The sequence below is a fragment of the Sciurus vulgaris genome (genome assembly GCF_902686455.1).
Source record: "Sciurus vulgaris genome assembly, chromosome: 10".
NCBI classification, from domain to species: domain Eukaryota; kingdom Metazoa; phylum Chordata; class Mammalia; order Rodentia; family Sciuridae; genus Sciurus; species Sciurus vulgaris.
Window position 1 is genome coordinate 62,346,740 of NC_136470.1, and position 16,405 is coordinate 62,363,144.

Sequence of the window (16,405 nt, forward strand, 5' to 3'; positions counted from 1 at the left end):
TTTGTTAAATACAGGAAAATCCAAGAAAGGTATGACAACCTCCTTGTGTGGTGTTTTTGTTTCCAGCAAATATTAAAAGGTCATTGTCAAGTCATCTTTAAGAAATGAGTAGATTTTAAATTCTACAATGGTTAGGTTAATGATTATTCCTTTTACACAATAGAGAAAGAATTGTTGCACATTTGCAAAAAACACAATGCTGGGAGCAGCTGCTGTCCATTCACAGGCAGCTGCATGACCCTCTTTGTCTTGGCCTTTTATCACAAGATCAGACGTTGCCGGAAATATGGGAGTTGTGGGACCACAGATTTGTAAGGCTCAGGATCTATATAAAAAGAAGAGTGAGCATTATGATGTATATAAGCTAAGTATAAAATATACTGTGTCTCCTTTATAAGGCCAGGTATAAATAAGTAAGGCAGGCTGTGAGGGGTGGAATGGAAGGATTTAAGAAGCTCCTACTTATTCATTCCACTTAAGCCTATTTTAAAGAAGACTTGGTAGAGATTGGGGTAACTGAAATGACAGGGTTGAATAAGCAAGCTGGCTATTACAGAGGCCAGGTAGGAAGATGTAGGTTGTTAGAAGACTTGTCATAAAGCTTGATGGACTGCTTCAAATCACTGAATGACATTTTTAAAATCTTATCTCTTAAAAACTATTTGTTATTGTCTGTTTGGAAAAAAGAATTGTTTTGTAAATATAACTTATTGTTCTTCCTATTTTCTGGTTGATGCTTATGAGTAAAATGTTTCTTCCCTCTAAAATTCCTTTTTGACTATGCATGTATCATAAGAATTTTTTTTAAACTTCTTGAGTTTTTCTCTGTAAACTTAGATTTAATCTAGAAATGTGAACATCTTCTGTGTTGCTCTGGTATTGTTACTAACACCATCAGAGACCGCATGTTGGAAGTTTTGGATAGTTCTCTTGTAACCTCGTCATTCTTTTGATCTTATATCTTTTTCCCTTTCTCCATCCTTCCTCTTCCTCCATTCCCGACTTGTCCTGTATCTTCTTCTTCTGGCTGTGGATTGTCATTAGGAAGAATGAATTCCTCAGCAGGTGAGCTACGAGAGACTAAAGTGTTGGAAATCTGCCTCATTTTATCCTCCTAAGCCCAGGTTACAATTTTAGATCATCTCACATTTCATATTAAGACCTACATAACCATATAAAAGTTCATAGCATACATTTGGAATATATTGGCAAGACTATATCTCTCAATGGCTAACTCCAAAATGTTCTTTAGGTTCAATTAGCCAGAATTCATACAGCCTGGCATTAATAATAATGAACCTTACACACCGGATCTGTTGGCTTTCTTGGGCAAGGAAAAGAGCAGAGTGGTTTTTTTCCTACTGTATGCTAGGAGGCAAGCCTCGGATATTATCAGTTCTCACTTGATAAAACTTACAAACCCCCCTTTAAGCACTATATCTTTCTAGATAGCAAGAATTTAGGGAATTTTCAAGGCCCTTTTCACTTCTTAGTTGTTGCCGAATGTTATTCTTGCATATATAATCAAAAACCGAAAACAAAATCCAAGTAGACATGGGCTGGGAAATCTCAATTTTCCCAGTTCAGTTCTGTTGTCCTACCCGCAGAAGTAGATGCATTCCACTTCCTTATCTGGCCACTAATACAGTTGGAATTTACAGCTGAAAAAAAAAATCATTCAATGACTTTTTTGTAACAGTCACATACCAAGTAAATGGGGATTCTGTGATTAGCAGGACATTCCTGCCTCCCTGACAGATATTACTTGGTGGATGTTTAGCCCAGTTTATGGCTTTCCCCGTGCTCCTTCACTGTACTTGCAGTGTCTCCTGGGCTCCTACCAGTCACCCTCCTTTAGTCCTCTGTTTTTCTGTGAGGTTTCCCTTGTGGAAAGTACCAATGCCTTTGCATGGCTGAGTCAGAGACTGAATCCCCAAACCAGCTCATCAGGATCACACAAGTGCAGTTCCGGGGTCCCAGAAGAGAAAGGTCCTGGCCCTTGTTTCTAATGGTAGGTAACTTTTTTTTAAACTTGTGCAATAAGGAAGAGGTCAAGCCAAGTGACAGTTGGGTTCACTGTCACCAGTGAAGTATTGCCAGTTGGCAGAAATGTGTAGCTCCATAAAGTGGACATCCCTGCTCACAATGGACCAATGGCAAATGACAATCCTGCTCTAGGAAACAGACTTATTAGCCACAGGCTCTTCCATTTAAGTTGCCATGAAAATAGAAGTGGTGATACCGCCGGTTATCGGTGACAAGTTCTGCTTCCTCAAATGTTAAAGTTTGAACATTAGAGAAGCACACCAAGGCAAGCACATAAAGCAAGTTTTATTTAAAGGTAGTAACACAGATTTCTACTGGGAGGGAGAAGGGGGCCATGACTGGTATTCTAGTATCCCAAGAAGTGAGAGCACCCTGGCCCTTTTATAGACTAAAATTTCCTATGTTCTGCTCCCTCCCCCTTATCTTTCTCCTTCCTGCCTACCTGATTAGGCCCAGGAGATGCCTGTGGAACGGCCAGGGGGTGAGCAAGTGGGCTGGAAGGGCCAAGGTGGAGTGCTAGGCAGGAAGGGAGCATTGTGAGCAACCTTTTTGGGAGGGGTGATATCGAAGGGTTCTGGAGACATGAACATTCCAGTCTCCCGGGGCAGCTTCCAACCTTCCGGACTCAGATTGGCCTCCATTTTCTTGATTCGACCTGATTACCTATTCTACACTAACTGTCTATCTTTAATTCTGGCTTCAGTGGCTTATCCTGCCACCTGAATGATTAGATGATTCAGACAGAGTTAAACCTCAGTGACTATCAAATGGATCTGGGGAATCTGTGTTCACAGTTCACAGTCCCTGGGACACTGTGCACTGAACCATGCAGCCCTCTGTGCCTTGTCTGGAAGATTCAAGTCATTGTAGTTTAGTGGTCCCTCTCACTCGAAGGTTACAAGTTCACTTTCTTATCCTGTGATACTAAAAAACTAAACCAAAAACCGAAACCCTGGAAGAACTGAAGGGAGGGACATACAGCTGCTTTATGAAGAAACAGACCCTCTTTCTGCTTTGCCAGGAGGTGCCTCCCCCCGGTTCTTCCTCTTTCCAGGAAACTGAAGGACAGTGGGAGGTCTTGGCACAGTCATGCCAGGGAGATAATTCTTGCATGTTTTAAATTACATGACCGTCTTTTAGGGATATGTTTTTCATACTAAAACAAGGCAATGTCTTCCGTGTAGTTGGTGCAGATGTGAGTTTTCAATGTTGCAGCGTCTTTTGAAATCATAAGGATTCGCACATGTGTAACCTTTTCAAATAATTTCTGTTATTTTTTTGTGTGTGTGTCCTCTTTGTCATAATGAATATTTGGAAACAATTTAAAAGGCGCAATTAGTAATTCCAAAAGTTCAAGTATAAAAGGTAAATATTCGAGTAATGGATTACTTGCCTTACTTTACAACAAAAAGCACAAGCTCCACACTTAGGAATGCACTGGCCTAATTTTATGCTGCATGCATTAATCAGTATTATTAATCATATTCTATCTTGGCTCATGGTGTGCTTTTATGTTTTGCATTTTCCCTTGCTAAGCGTTATGTGGCTTTAAAATATATGCATGTATTTATGATTTATAATAGCAGATTAAATGAAGAAAATATTTTCTCAGAACTGGATTAATCTGAAGTGACATTTTTACCTAAATATCTAAAGCTGCTCCAAATACTAATGGCATGAAAAGTGCATGAAACTAAAATGACTTGACAGAAACTTTGGGTGGATAATGCTTTGTTAAAACATCATGGATGTGGCTTCTGTTTCTAAATGGAAATGTTTAATCAACTGCTGAGGAAACTGTTGGAATTATAGTCCCTCCACCCCCACCCACCCTTTTTTTTTTTTTTTTTGTTCTCCTGTCTACTTTCGGCCACTTTATTACTAATTAAAGTCTCATTGAAAGGTAAATAGAGCATAAGAGAAGAGTCAGAATTTGAGTAGTTCAATTGTAAACTCTTAATTGTGCTGCCATTAACTCCCTGGACAAGGGGAGCTATTCAAGTTGTCATTTCTTTAACCAAGGAGAAAGAGATTACAAATGAGAGAGAAAAACTTTTTAATGAATTTGGGATGTGTTCATCAGCCTGATCCCTACTTGCTGAATATATGATAGAACATTGAAAAGATGATGGTTGGATTTATAACGCCTGAAATCAACTCTGGGTCAGGAAGTCATAGCGATAACACAATAAAACCAATAACCTAATGTGCCACATGTCCAAGTACCAGGGTAAAGAAAATGCCTTCTATTTATGGTGATTTTGAGCCTATTCATCCCTTCATTTTCAAGTGGCTATCCCCAGCTAGTTAAAGGCTGATTGTTAAGCTTAGAAAAGAAGAGCCTTAGATGTATGGTGGTTAGGAGGAGTCCAACCACTGAGTGGGTTGGCAGACAAGAGGCAGATAGGGAAAATGTGAATAAGGAAACTACACAATTTGGATCTTAACCAGATTAAAACATTAGACATGGCATGAGATGTGAGTCTCTCAAATCCTGTGCCTGAACAGTCCACCTGCTGTTTTATAACTTAAGTGCCCTGAAATTCGAATGCCACTGAAGGAGTGAGTACCCCGTAACTGGTGCTGCTTGTCACTCAGCATCACCTTGCCTTCACTTAAACAGCTATTTCTAGAGGATTCAAGATCTTTGTGCTTCTGGTTTTCGTTTCTTTGCTTTTTTGTGTGTCCTGATATGTTATTCTCAGTTGCACTGAATCATAGGAATGGGATAGGAAAGTGCCAAGTGATCCCACTCAGAAAGTCACTCACAAGACCACTTCTTTGAAATCCTTGCTTGCACTGAGCATGATGTTGTTTCTTTGATCTTTCTGGCTTCAAAACAAATTCGACCAGGGCCGAGACTTTGTATGCAGATGTTTTTGGTTGCTGGCTTGAAATTGTAGATTTATGAGATTCTTAGACTGATAAATGAGGCCTATTTACATATTTATGGCTTTTCCCTTAGGTTATAATCACCAGCAGATGAGTGAAGGACAAAGGCAGAAATCTGAATTTTACAACCGCACAGCATCTGAGTCAAATGTGTACTTGAATAGTTTCCATTATCCAGATCACAGCTACAAGGACCAGGCATTTGACACTTTGAGCCTGGACAGCTCTGATAGCATGGAGACCAGCATCTCTGCCTGCTCACCGGACAATATCTCTAGGTAAGATTTCTTTATGGGTAAGGTTTTTGGATCAGAAAAGCATCTTCTGTTTTCAAATCTAAAGTCATCAATTTGGGACATTGTATATTACAAAATCAAATGCACAAGAGGGTTGGGGATCAGGGTGACCTTCGAACCTGAGTGAACCAGCCAGACATTATGTAGTCCATTTTCCTCGCTTTTATTTATTTATGCTTGAGTTCACATACTGTGTTTCAAAACTGAGTTCCCACTGTTGATGGACTCCCAAGTTCATTTGTACTGCTTTTGATAAATAAAAAAATAAACTCCGACAATAGTCAGAGCTTTAGAGTTTTTTTTTTGTTTTTTTTTTTTTTTAATCCTTATGTTTTATTAGAAGGAAAGCCTTAGCTGTGAGGTATACTAAAATTTGGTATGAATTTAACCATTCACATTTATATCCATACTTTGAGGCAAACAAAAGTAGCATTATGAAATTGGAGCCAAAGGCACACATAAATCTAAGCTCGTCACAGTGTTTCTCATCTTCGGCAATGCCCAGCTACTTCCCGAGTAAAGTCTGATGTAGATCCTGGCACTTGAACCCAGCCCTGTCCTCCCTTTGTTCTCTCCTGATACCCCTCACAGAGCATCTGTTGGCTGAGAGGGATGGAACGCTCAGATCTCTGAGCCTTTGTCCATATCGGTTCTTGATGTTTTTTGAAAGTTGAACCCAGAGTCAGGGCTCAGGAAGATAACCAAGGCAACAGCAATACAGGTGTCATTGCAGGTGGCATTCAGAAGAGGGTTCTACAAGACGGTTCAATAATTTTATCAAAAGAGGAATTTTGTGCAGAATTGACTAGCAGTTGCCAGCTTTCTAAGACCAAGACCTATTTTCTGAATCTTATATTTGTTGACATGTAAGAAATGGTGCTGAAAAAGCAAAAACGATGTCCAACTTGTGGAACATTCTGATAGTCACAAAAATGATGTCTCAACAAAAACTGGGGGCAAATTACCCACAACTGAGTAATTCTATAACTTTACAAATGGCTTTTTGTGACACAATAAACCACAAGACCAAATTTATGTCACTAGAATTTCAGTATGGAATTACCTCTTTAATAGACTTATAATTTGGGGATATCTTAAGGCATAATTTTGAAAAAAATCTTTAAACACAGCAATTTTTTTGTCCTTTATTATTCTATATACCAGGGTTCAAGAACTACCCTACTTAGGATGTTTTGTCATGACACACATTCTGAACATTAGTTCCGTATTACTTACTTTCGTGGTACTTATTTTCCATCATAATAAAGGATAAAAGCTAATTTTACTGTGACATGAGTTTTTTTAAGGCAGATGATGACACAAAAGAGAAATACCCATTCTTCTCTCTCTCCCTTTTACTTTTGATCTTTCATAGGAATCTTCTACTTTGTTCTCAATTTTGGACATTTGGAAGAACATAAACAGTACTAGTAATTTCTGACCCTGAGGACTGGTCACCTGTGTTTGCTAGCACAACAGGGTTAGTTCTGTCTGAAGCAAATGTGGACGATTATCATGGCCACACACAAGTACTTGCCAGGATCAATCATTACACAATACTATCATAAAAAGAATTAAGGGACAGTATGTCTTCACACACACACACACACACACACACACACACACACACACACACACAGAAACTATTTGAGGTAATGGATATATTGTTGGTCATGATAATCATTTCACAATGTATATGTATATCAAAATATGTTCTATACCACAGATCCATACTGTTGTCAATTATATGTGTGTGTGTGTGTGTGTGTGTGTGTGTATTCAATAAAGCTGAGAGAAAATGAAACAAGAAAACAAAGTGGTAGACAATGAAATCTAAATAGAATAGACTTATAAAAGTGGGCCATAGTCTATTGGTGAGGTGTTTTTAAATTGGTGAGTTTTTAAGACTGAGTCTTAATAAAACTCAAATAATTTCCAAATTAATTGGAGACACAAGATATATATATATATATATATATATATCTGATGTCACAGTCAGTACTATGGAATATAAGTATAATTTTGTGACATTATGCAATCTACCACTGTATAATATATATTCAGCTTTCTCAGTTGAGCAGATGAAATTTATCCCTTTTCCATCTATGAAATCATATATTGTCAAAGATGCGGAAAAAGAATTCCTGCAGAAACATGAAAGATAATTTTTCTTAAATTCTTTCCGGCTGAAAAAAATAAAACTTACTCTTTTGTACCTTTCCCAATAGCTAATGACAATAAGAAATTACTGGGTTCTCTTTCTCAGGAGAAAGCAGCTGGCTAAAAAATTGGGCCAAAGTCACCATATGAAGCCCAGCCTAGTTCTTAAGCTTAAGAGGATCCAGTGTTCCTGAGGTGCTCCCTCTCTTCCAAGGGTGTATTTTGTAAGGGGGCTGACAGTAATGACTTTAAGAGAAGCCATATGCCCTGTGATACTGTGGTCATTTATCTCTTCAAAAGAACTCTTAGCTGGATTTGAATTATCCTAAGTTTGGTTTGATCAAAAATACAACTTAAGGATATTCTACTAACAGTTATCTATGACCAAGAGGGCTCATCATATTCATTTTTAACATGCATTGTTATAAATTCATTATTGCATGAATGTGCCAAACACACGAGTCCCTGCTCATACTTGTCTCTGTGCTGTGAAGACACAAGCCTAAAAGTCTGTCCGTGTCCAAGAGAATCTAGGAAGTGACAGGCCCTTAATGACTTCAAGGCACACAGGCACAAGAACAGCAGTGGTTCTCCAGGCGAGAGCACCAGGTTTAAAGAGGCTGTGGCCCAGACCAAGGTCATCCATCCCAGGAGAGTCAAGTAAAATGTAAACAAGTGAAAATAAAATGTTGTGTCTCGTGTTAAACATTTCCAATCTTTCCTTTTCTTTGAGTTCCCTGAACTATTCTTGCAGCATTCCCTCTGTAATGTTTTCCTTTCCTTGCTCGCGTGGACGACTCTTCCAAGATGTATTTCTTTCGAACCTCCTGAATCCTTTTGTGTGGTTCCTTCGTTTGTACACTGTGTAGGTCAGTGTTCACGAAACTGGCCACCACCCAGCTGCTGCATCTTTGGAAGTCATATTTTAATTGGCATCATCATTTAAGAAGAAACACATCCACAGGTAGAAAGACACAACAAAAAGCAACTGGAACACATATTCCGCACTGAATAAAGTGACCTCAAGTATTAGGTGTCATTTGTGTGGAACTTAGGTGATAGTCTTGTTGGTTGGACATCTGAATCATTAAACCAGTGACAGGGTCTTCCACAAGCTATCCTTTTTAGACTTTGAAAGATATGTTTTGAAGTCACACCTGGCAAGATTTGGCTTTGGTTTATTATTTATGAGCAAAGCAGTTTGCATTGGCATTATTTTGCTTGCCTAGTTTTATCTCCTAAACTGAGGTAAGTCGGTGTTACCTATAATTTTCAGAGCTGAATTGATTTGCCTCTTCAGAACAATGACTTGTAAGTAACATCCTTTAAGTCGTATATGCTTGGGTTTTGTCATGCACCTCCCTTGACCCTTTGTGTGTGTGTGTGTGTGTGTGTGTGTGTTTGAGAGACTTATGAGTCTGAACCAATATTCTTAAAAGGCTTCTGTGTTTCATTCAGTGCCAGCACTTCAAATATTGCCAGAATAGAAGAAATGGAGAGGCTGTTGAAACAGGCTCATGCAGAAAAGACACGGCTGCTTGAATCCAGGGTAAGTGTGATACCTGCGTTCTAGAGTCAGTGGTGTGGTAATTGGAACAGGGAACTTTATATTCAGGAAGTACTCCTTGAAGAGCCTTAATAAGGGCTGTGTTCTTGGAAAAGTCACTCAGCATTCTCAGCCTCCTTTCTTATCTCAAATCTAAAGGTGTTAGAGGGTTGATTTCTAAGGCTCTTACTGCACTGCAATTTCCCATAACTTGAAATACATAGAGTGTTGGCATAAACTGAAATGGATGCTTTGTAGTGTGTTTTCCCTTGGATGGACACTTGGTGCCTTTCCCAAGGAACAGAGAAGAATGTCCTATCTCGATGCATTCTCACTTGTGCTAACTGCATGGTTGTAATATTAAAAATCCCAAGGCATTGTGATTGTATTTCAAGTCAGAACCCGAACTTCCTTAGGAATCCCCCCAAAAGCCTCTGCATCCTGCCCTGAGGGCACCTCCTTTCCTTTTTAACTTCCCTATGTGCTTCCTCTGCGACCTTCAGCCAGGAAGCTATGGAGCAACAACAGGAATTGGAAGGAACCATGACCTTCAATTAGAATACAGCCTTCCAAATAAAAGCTAAACCCCGCCACTAGTGTTGGGTGACAGTTTATGAGACTTTTTATTAAAGATGGGAGAGCTATGGTCATGGATATGCAAGGACTGCATATAGTGACAAGCTGGGTTTTCACCTAAGATCAAGATTTGTTCATTAATAATTGCATTTCTGTGTATGAATCTGAAAGCTGTGCCCGAAGTGATTATGGGTTATGTTAACCTAGGTCATACATTTTTAAGAGAATAAAATACAAACCAAAAATTATCTGATGAGAATTTTTGTTTTATTTGTTGGAACCATCCAAGTATAACCAGTATGTCTTAAAATAATCATTGTTTTGCATAATGATATTTAGGAACGAGAAATGGAAGCCAAAAAGCGAGCTCTGGAAGAAGAAAAACGACGCCGAGAACTCCTAGAAAAACGACTGCAGGAAGAAACTAGCCAGAGGCAGAAGTTAATAGAAAAGGAAGTGAAAATAAGGGAGAAACAAAGGGCACAGGTTAGTCGGTCAATCTGAATGAATAAGCATGGGTTGCCCCCTGGTGGTCATTCCCTAGAAGACAGCCAAACAGTGTGGGGTGCCCTTCCTTCACCCCTCTCCTGAGCGCTGGAGAGCATGATCAGATGAAAGGTGCCCATGAGTGGGCAAAACGTGATTTTATTTCAAAACCTCTAGGGAACTACTAACCATATGACATTTTACTTCCATGGGACATATAGATGGGAGAGGACTTTGTCTTCTACCCATTCTCTGGAATACATTTAGAAGAATATGTTTTTGAACAGCTTTGAAAGATGCCACTGCATTAGCCACTGAAAGCAAATACAACACCCACACAGAACTTTCATAGAGGAAAAGAAGGGTTACCTTAGGATAGTGCTACCTGCCCAGTTTCTTGGTGGTGTTCCACACTATTATCACATGTGTCCCCTTGCCACACTAGGGCAGCACATGTGCACATGATTACAAACTCAAGCAGAATTTGGGAAAACCACCCATTTTAATTCCTTGTCTTTGTCAACATTAATTTGCTATCTCTCTTTTTGTCACTATAACCACTTATATAATGTGTATTTTCTGAAGACAAAATAAAATTTTGTTAGGTGTTAATGTAATTTAAAGTTGGAACCAATGTATCAGAGTTGCACATTTACCTAGTAAATTAAAAGGCAAAACCCATCATTTCCCTTATTCTTTCTTGTTATTGGCAGTTTTATAGTACACCAGTTGGAGACTATCTTTAAAGTTCTGTGTGTAATCTGTGACACATGACCACAGTCCAGTACCACAGAATTGAAGGCAAACTACTGAAGAAAATAAAAAGTAAAAACTTGTTTATTTCATTTTACCCTACCTCTGCCAAATTCTGATTTGCAGTGAAGGTCATTCATGCCTATTTAGTATCCAAAGCCAAAACAAACAAACAAAAAAAATCACAATTCTATTTTAATCCTGATTATAAGTTTTGCCTGCAAGTATATGATTACATCATCTCCCCAGGGCAGAGGGGTGGGGTTATTTAACAGGGTAAAATAGAACACCATTTCTGAAATATTATCCATGGTCATATGTGCTCCCTTGGTTAGATGAGCCTTTGCGCTAATCATTAGTACAATGAAAAACATCTAAATCCCTCCCTTTGACCTGTGATCATGGACAGCTCTTACTTTAGGTCCAGCTTTGATTCTACTTCTAACATTATTTTAGCTTCACTTTTCAAAACATACATTTTTTTCCTCCAATGTCTCTTCAGGTGTAGATAAGCCAACATTTATAATTTAGGAAGATCTCTTGAGGTCGTTCTTACTAAATAGTGTTCAACCAGTCATGCCACACTGGGATTACTTAAGGAGAACTATTGCTAAGTTGTGGCAGGGAGAACTCCTGGATATCTTCCCATGGAGGAATCTTCATTTGCAGGGAACAACCCAGAGAGCTTCGTGCTTCATTTCCCTGTGTTTGTTAGGAACTAAGTACCTCTTTTAAGCTAAAACAAATGACCTTTTTCCATTCTCCAATCTGCCTACCTCAAGGAATAGAATCTATTGGTCTGAGTTTACCTGCCTTCTCCATGTAGTAGCATGCTACTCCAAATAATATCCATCATTCAGTCTCCAAGTGATAAGCATTTTATCATAAGCTCTCATAATTATATGTGCATTTTAAAACAGACTTTCACTTAGTTTCTAAACATCTGTAACCTAATGACACAAATGCTTAGCATGCAGTGAGTTTTGCTCTTTTCCAGGCTCGTCCTTTGACACGATATCTACCTGTCCGGAAGGAAGACTTTGATTTGCGGAGCCATGTAGAGACTGCTGGCCACAATATTGACACCTGTTATCATGTATCCATCACAGAGAAGACCTGTCGAGGATTCCTCATCAAAATGGGTGGAAAAATTAAAACTTGGAAAAAACGTTGGTTTGTTTTTGATCGGAATAAGAGAACATTTTCTTATTATGCAGGTGGGTGATAAAAAAATTTGAAATGATATATTCAAATCTGTTAAAGAGGAAAGGCAATTGAGATTCAGAATTGAAGGCTAACTACTGAAGATAGGTTGGTAAGTAATAAGAGTAATGACAACATTAGCTTTGTAGACGTACTGTATTTTTATATTTAGATTGTACAGCAATGTGGTATGAATCTCCTTTCTACAAATAATAAAAAAATTGTTTTAAAGTGTGAATCAGTCCATTGTAGTTCTGCAATTAACTGCAACCCAAACATATTAAGTGGGATTTATGTTTTAACATTAAAATATTGTCCTTTAAACCACAAGGCCAGAAAAAAAATTTTTCTTCTTATTTATTTATTTATTGCCACATATTTTATTTAACACAATTAGGCAGCCTTAGCTGACAGTCATTCAACTAATGTTTACAAACTAGTATGATCTGTTAAGTACAGAGAGTAAAGCTCCTTTGCAAACTAGTGAATAAGTAAATCTCTAAAACATTTTTGAACTCTTACATGCTGGATTATGAGAAATGTACCCTACTGAATCTTATATAAATACAAAAATATTAGTATAACTGGCCTACTTATTAGAAGCCTCTTATTACTCAGATCATATGTGAAATATGTCCATTATTAGCAAAAGTCTAGCTCTACTCTCTTTCCAGCTGCTGAGGAGGAGGGGTATCATGCCAAATGTTATGCTTTGGAGTGACAGCATCAGCAATTATGAGCATCTCCAGGAATCGTTATAAATTGTATCAGTGTAAACATGTAAACTAGCTGGTCACCAGAGGTGCATACCTGTGATCCCAGTGCCTTGGGAGGCTGAGGCAAGAGGAACACAAGTTTGAGGACAGCCTCAGCAATTCAGCAAGGCCCTATCTCAAATAAAAAAAAAAAAAATGTAAAACTACTGTTGGGACATCTAAGCCATCCAGTGAGTTCAGGTTACTGTATGTAAGAAGGGGCATGAAAACCCAGGTGCCTGTAAAGTGAAGGACACACTGGTCAGAGAGCTCTAGAATTGGGGTGGGAACGTGCAGGGATGCGTGCCTTTCAGTGAGGGGCTCTCTGGGTGGGATCCAGCTACTTCAGAAGTCAGCAGCTGAAGCAAATGGCCTGTCCGTGACAGGTCCCTGCTTTATCTCTCCAGGCCTTTCCAACCTTGGGTTTTATAAAAATCCAGAGCCGCTCTTTTCAGTTAGTGGAATAGAAAAGATGCCTATTTAATAAGAAATCCCACCTCGTGTTGGCGAAAATGCACATACAAAATTTTGCAGCATGCTTGTCCCTACAGATAACCTCATTAGAAAAACTTCAAAGTTTTCCTCTTCCATGATCCTCTGCTCTGTCAGCCTTTTCATTTAATTCTTTCATTGATCAGCCAGGTCACTGGCTCAGCACCCAGGCCACCTTCTCAAACTTGAATCCTTCTGACCCATGTAAATGCAACATTCCAAATTGAAACTTTTGGTGATTGGTTTTCATTTTATTTGTTTATTTGTTTGCTTTTGTTTTTAATATCCAAAGCTTTCTGGTATATGAAAGACTACCCAGAATGCTAATACATATAACAGGTAAAATACTATTTCATCAGCTTTCTAATACTTACGTATGATCTAACTAACCAGTGAGACCTAGTGGGACAAATACTGCTCAGTTGGCTCTGTTCCTAGCCATCACCATCAGCTTTGTCCACTCCCAACCACACTCACACCCCTACAAGGTCCCCTTCCCAAGCACCAACAAGCACAGGCCTAGATCATTCTCATCTAGTCCCACAGATGGCCACCTGGGCTGAACCTGAAAGCATAGGAGTCATACCCTTCAGCTTGTCCCTGCATGGCCTTGCATGCCTGGAGGAGCTGCAAGTGTGAGGGCTGAAAGCTGAAATTCCAGCCCTTTCCCTTGTTCATGACCTTGACTGTGTCTTGGCCTCCTGTACTTCAACTGGGAACTCTAGGAGAATCTGGGAAGAAAGCTGAAGCACAGAAAAGATGTCTGTAAATTGAGGGAATAGTGCTGTTCAGAGAGACAGAATAAACAGCATTAGCTTGACCCGGTTCAGCAGCACCATTGATCTTAGCTCTCAATGTGGTTGAGAGGCTTCTGTTTGGTACAGGGCTTTCTCACAGATGAAGTGCCCTACAAACATAAGTTTCATTCCTTAGTTTTCTGTCTACTTGAAATATTGACAAGATGTACTTTTATCTCCAGATTTTATTTTGTATCTGTTTTGAGAAAATAAGGTATCACTGTATTCCCATGGATTATTGCAAGATCCTTTCCAATAAATATTTGAGGGACACACTGACCTCTTTCATTCAAACTGCTTGAAACCTACTGAACACGGGTATTTATTAAAATAGTATTTCCCAAGGAAGAGCAAAACACACACACAAAAAATAGTCCATGTTGAAATAAGAGAAGTTCTAGGTTAATTGTAATTAAATATATTAAGTTTATTTTCTGGGGAATTTCTCTGGGCCACTATTTTTTTCAGATGAGTTTTTTATTGCTTTTGGGAAAAAGAGACATTGATTTAGTAAAACAATATTCAAAATAAAATAAAATCTATATAAGGAAAGTAAATCTCTCATCAGAGATGGGAAAATCTTTCAGATTTTCTGTCTTTGTTTTTTTAAAAATATTTTTAGTTGTATACAGACATGGTACCTTATTTATTTTTTTGATGTTGTGCTGAAGATCTAACCTGCTAGGCAAGCATTCTACCACTGAGTAACAACCACAGCCCCTGTCCTTTTTATATGCTTCATTATGTATATAGATTCTTTTTTCTTCTGTACAGTTTGGAAACAAAATATTCACTTTGTTCATGCCCTATTTCACATAAAAGTATGTCAAGAGTGCTTTCCTGTCCGCATATACACGTAGACCGCAGTGGTTTTAGTGGCTGTATAGATTCCATTGTATGGCTGGCCTATAATTAAATCAGTACCTTATTAAATCTCAAGTAGATCTCTTGCAGCTAGAGCGCCATACAAAGTAGATGTTATTCAATAAATTTTTCAAGTGAAATTACTGAGTAAGAGGATTTTTAGCATTTTTAATTGTATTTGTTTTACCAATTGCCATCCAAAGGGGCTGTCTCAATTGCACTGCCACCAACTGGGTGTGACAGTCTATTTCATTGCCTCCTGACCCATGTTTTTAATATTCTCACATGCATAGTGATCTTTACTGTAGAGTTCAAATTATAAAATATTTAAAGAACTTAGTAAATCTCGGAGTGGTGCTGTTCATTGGAGTTTTTTTGTTGTTGTTGTTTTATGTTTTGTTTTTATGGTTAAATCTAATGAAATCTTTGGAAACAAGTCAGAAAATGCTGCATTGAAAAGAAAGTAAATTATCGATGGGAAGCTCCGTTCAAAATGGGGGGAAATTTAAACATGTTGGACAAGTTTGATAAAGAAATATAAGTAGAATATTATTTAAATTATAAATAAAAACAAAATTTTCAGTATAACAAATCTGCATATTAATATTTCCATTATGAAGATGGTCTTGGAAAATGTGGGGAAATATTTTGTATGGGTTCCAACAATGTTTCTGCTTTGTGTGCTCATCTGATAGTCAATAGTTCTGGTTGTCTTTTGACCGCTAATTTGCTAAAGAGCTTCGGACCAAGTCTTTAATATCCTTGACTTGGAGCTGGAAATTTCATGGGTTTTGGTGGTGGTTGTTGTTCTTACTATTTTTCCTTGATAAATAACAGGCTTAACGCACTATCCCAGGTTATCTGAATTAATCTTAGATAATTCAAATGCTAGGTAATATGTAAGTGATGATAATTATAATGAATTTACAAGTTTTCCTGCCCATCAGTTGTGATAAAGTACTACTAATACTCATTTACCTTTGCAGATAAGCATGAAGCTAAATTAAAAGGAGTAATATACTTTCAAGCCATTGAAGAAGTATATTATGATCACCTTAAGAATGCTAATAAGGTAAGAATTAGTTTTCTAAATTCATACAATTTGAATGCATAATTAATTTAGGGAAAATATATTTTTAGATTTTAAGCAACTTACTTTTTCCAGCATAACAAATAGATATGATCTAATGTTCTGGAAAACTAACGTTGAAATAAGTAAGACATTTCCTACTTAATAAGTAGGAATAAGTCAAGTAAAGGGAAACAAGTCTTGATAAATTGAGGAAACATTCTGGACACACTAGTTTGGGAGACCCGGCAAGATGACCCTGCAAGTGTTATGAAAAGAAGCTACTGTATAGTTATGAGGGGAATGATAATTTAGTAAGATCTTAATAGAGCTAAGAATATCAACCACCACTTATGAAGAACCTTTTTATCAGCTAGGTACCATGCTTTACAAATTAGCCACTAGGAAAATTGGCTGTGCTAATTTCATATGCAGAAAGATCAGAAAGATAGTCAATCTTGAGAAAGGCA

General features: G+C 38.1%; 1 protein-coding gene across 16 annotated transcripts in view; it reads left to right on the forward strand.

Moving 5' to 3' along the window:
• The window catches only part of PHLDB2 (pleckstrin homology like domain family B member 2), a 196,487-nt gene that overhangs the window by 177,526 nt on the left and 2,556 nt on the right, over positions 1–16,405 (forward strand). For 12 of the 16 annotated variants that reach the window (XM_079101422.1, XM_079101412.1, XM_079101413.1 and 9 more), the window contains 6 exons: positions 3,376–3,411; positions 5,012–5,216; positions 8,853–8,943; positions 9,856–10,002; positions 11,753–11,972; positions 15,853–15,938. In XM_079101422.1, the coding sequence (XP_078957548.1) occupies positions 3,376–3,411; positions 5,012–5,216; positions 8,853–8,943; positions 9,856–10,002; positions 11,753–11,972; positions 15,853–15,938 (785 nt within the window). The remainder of the gene's footprint in view (positions 1–3,375; positions 3,412–5,011; positions 5,217–8,852; positions 8,944–9,855; positions 10,003–11,752; positions 11,973–15,852; positions 15,939–16,405) is intronic. The other 4 variants (XM_079101420.1, XM_079101417.1, XM_079101414.1 and 1 more) reach the window with 1 other exon arrangement.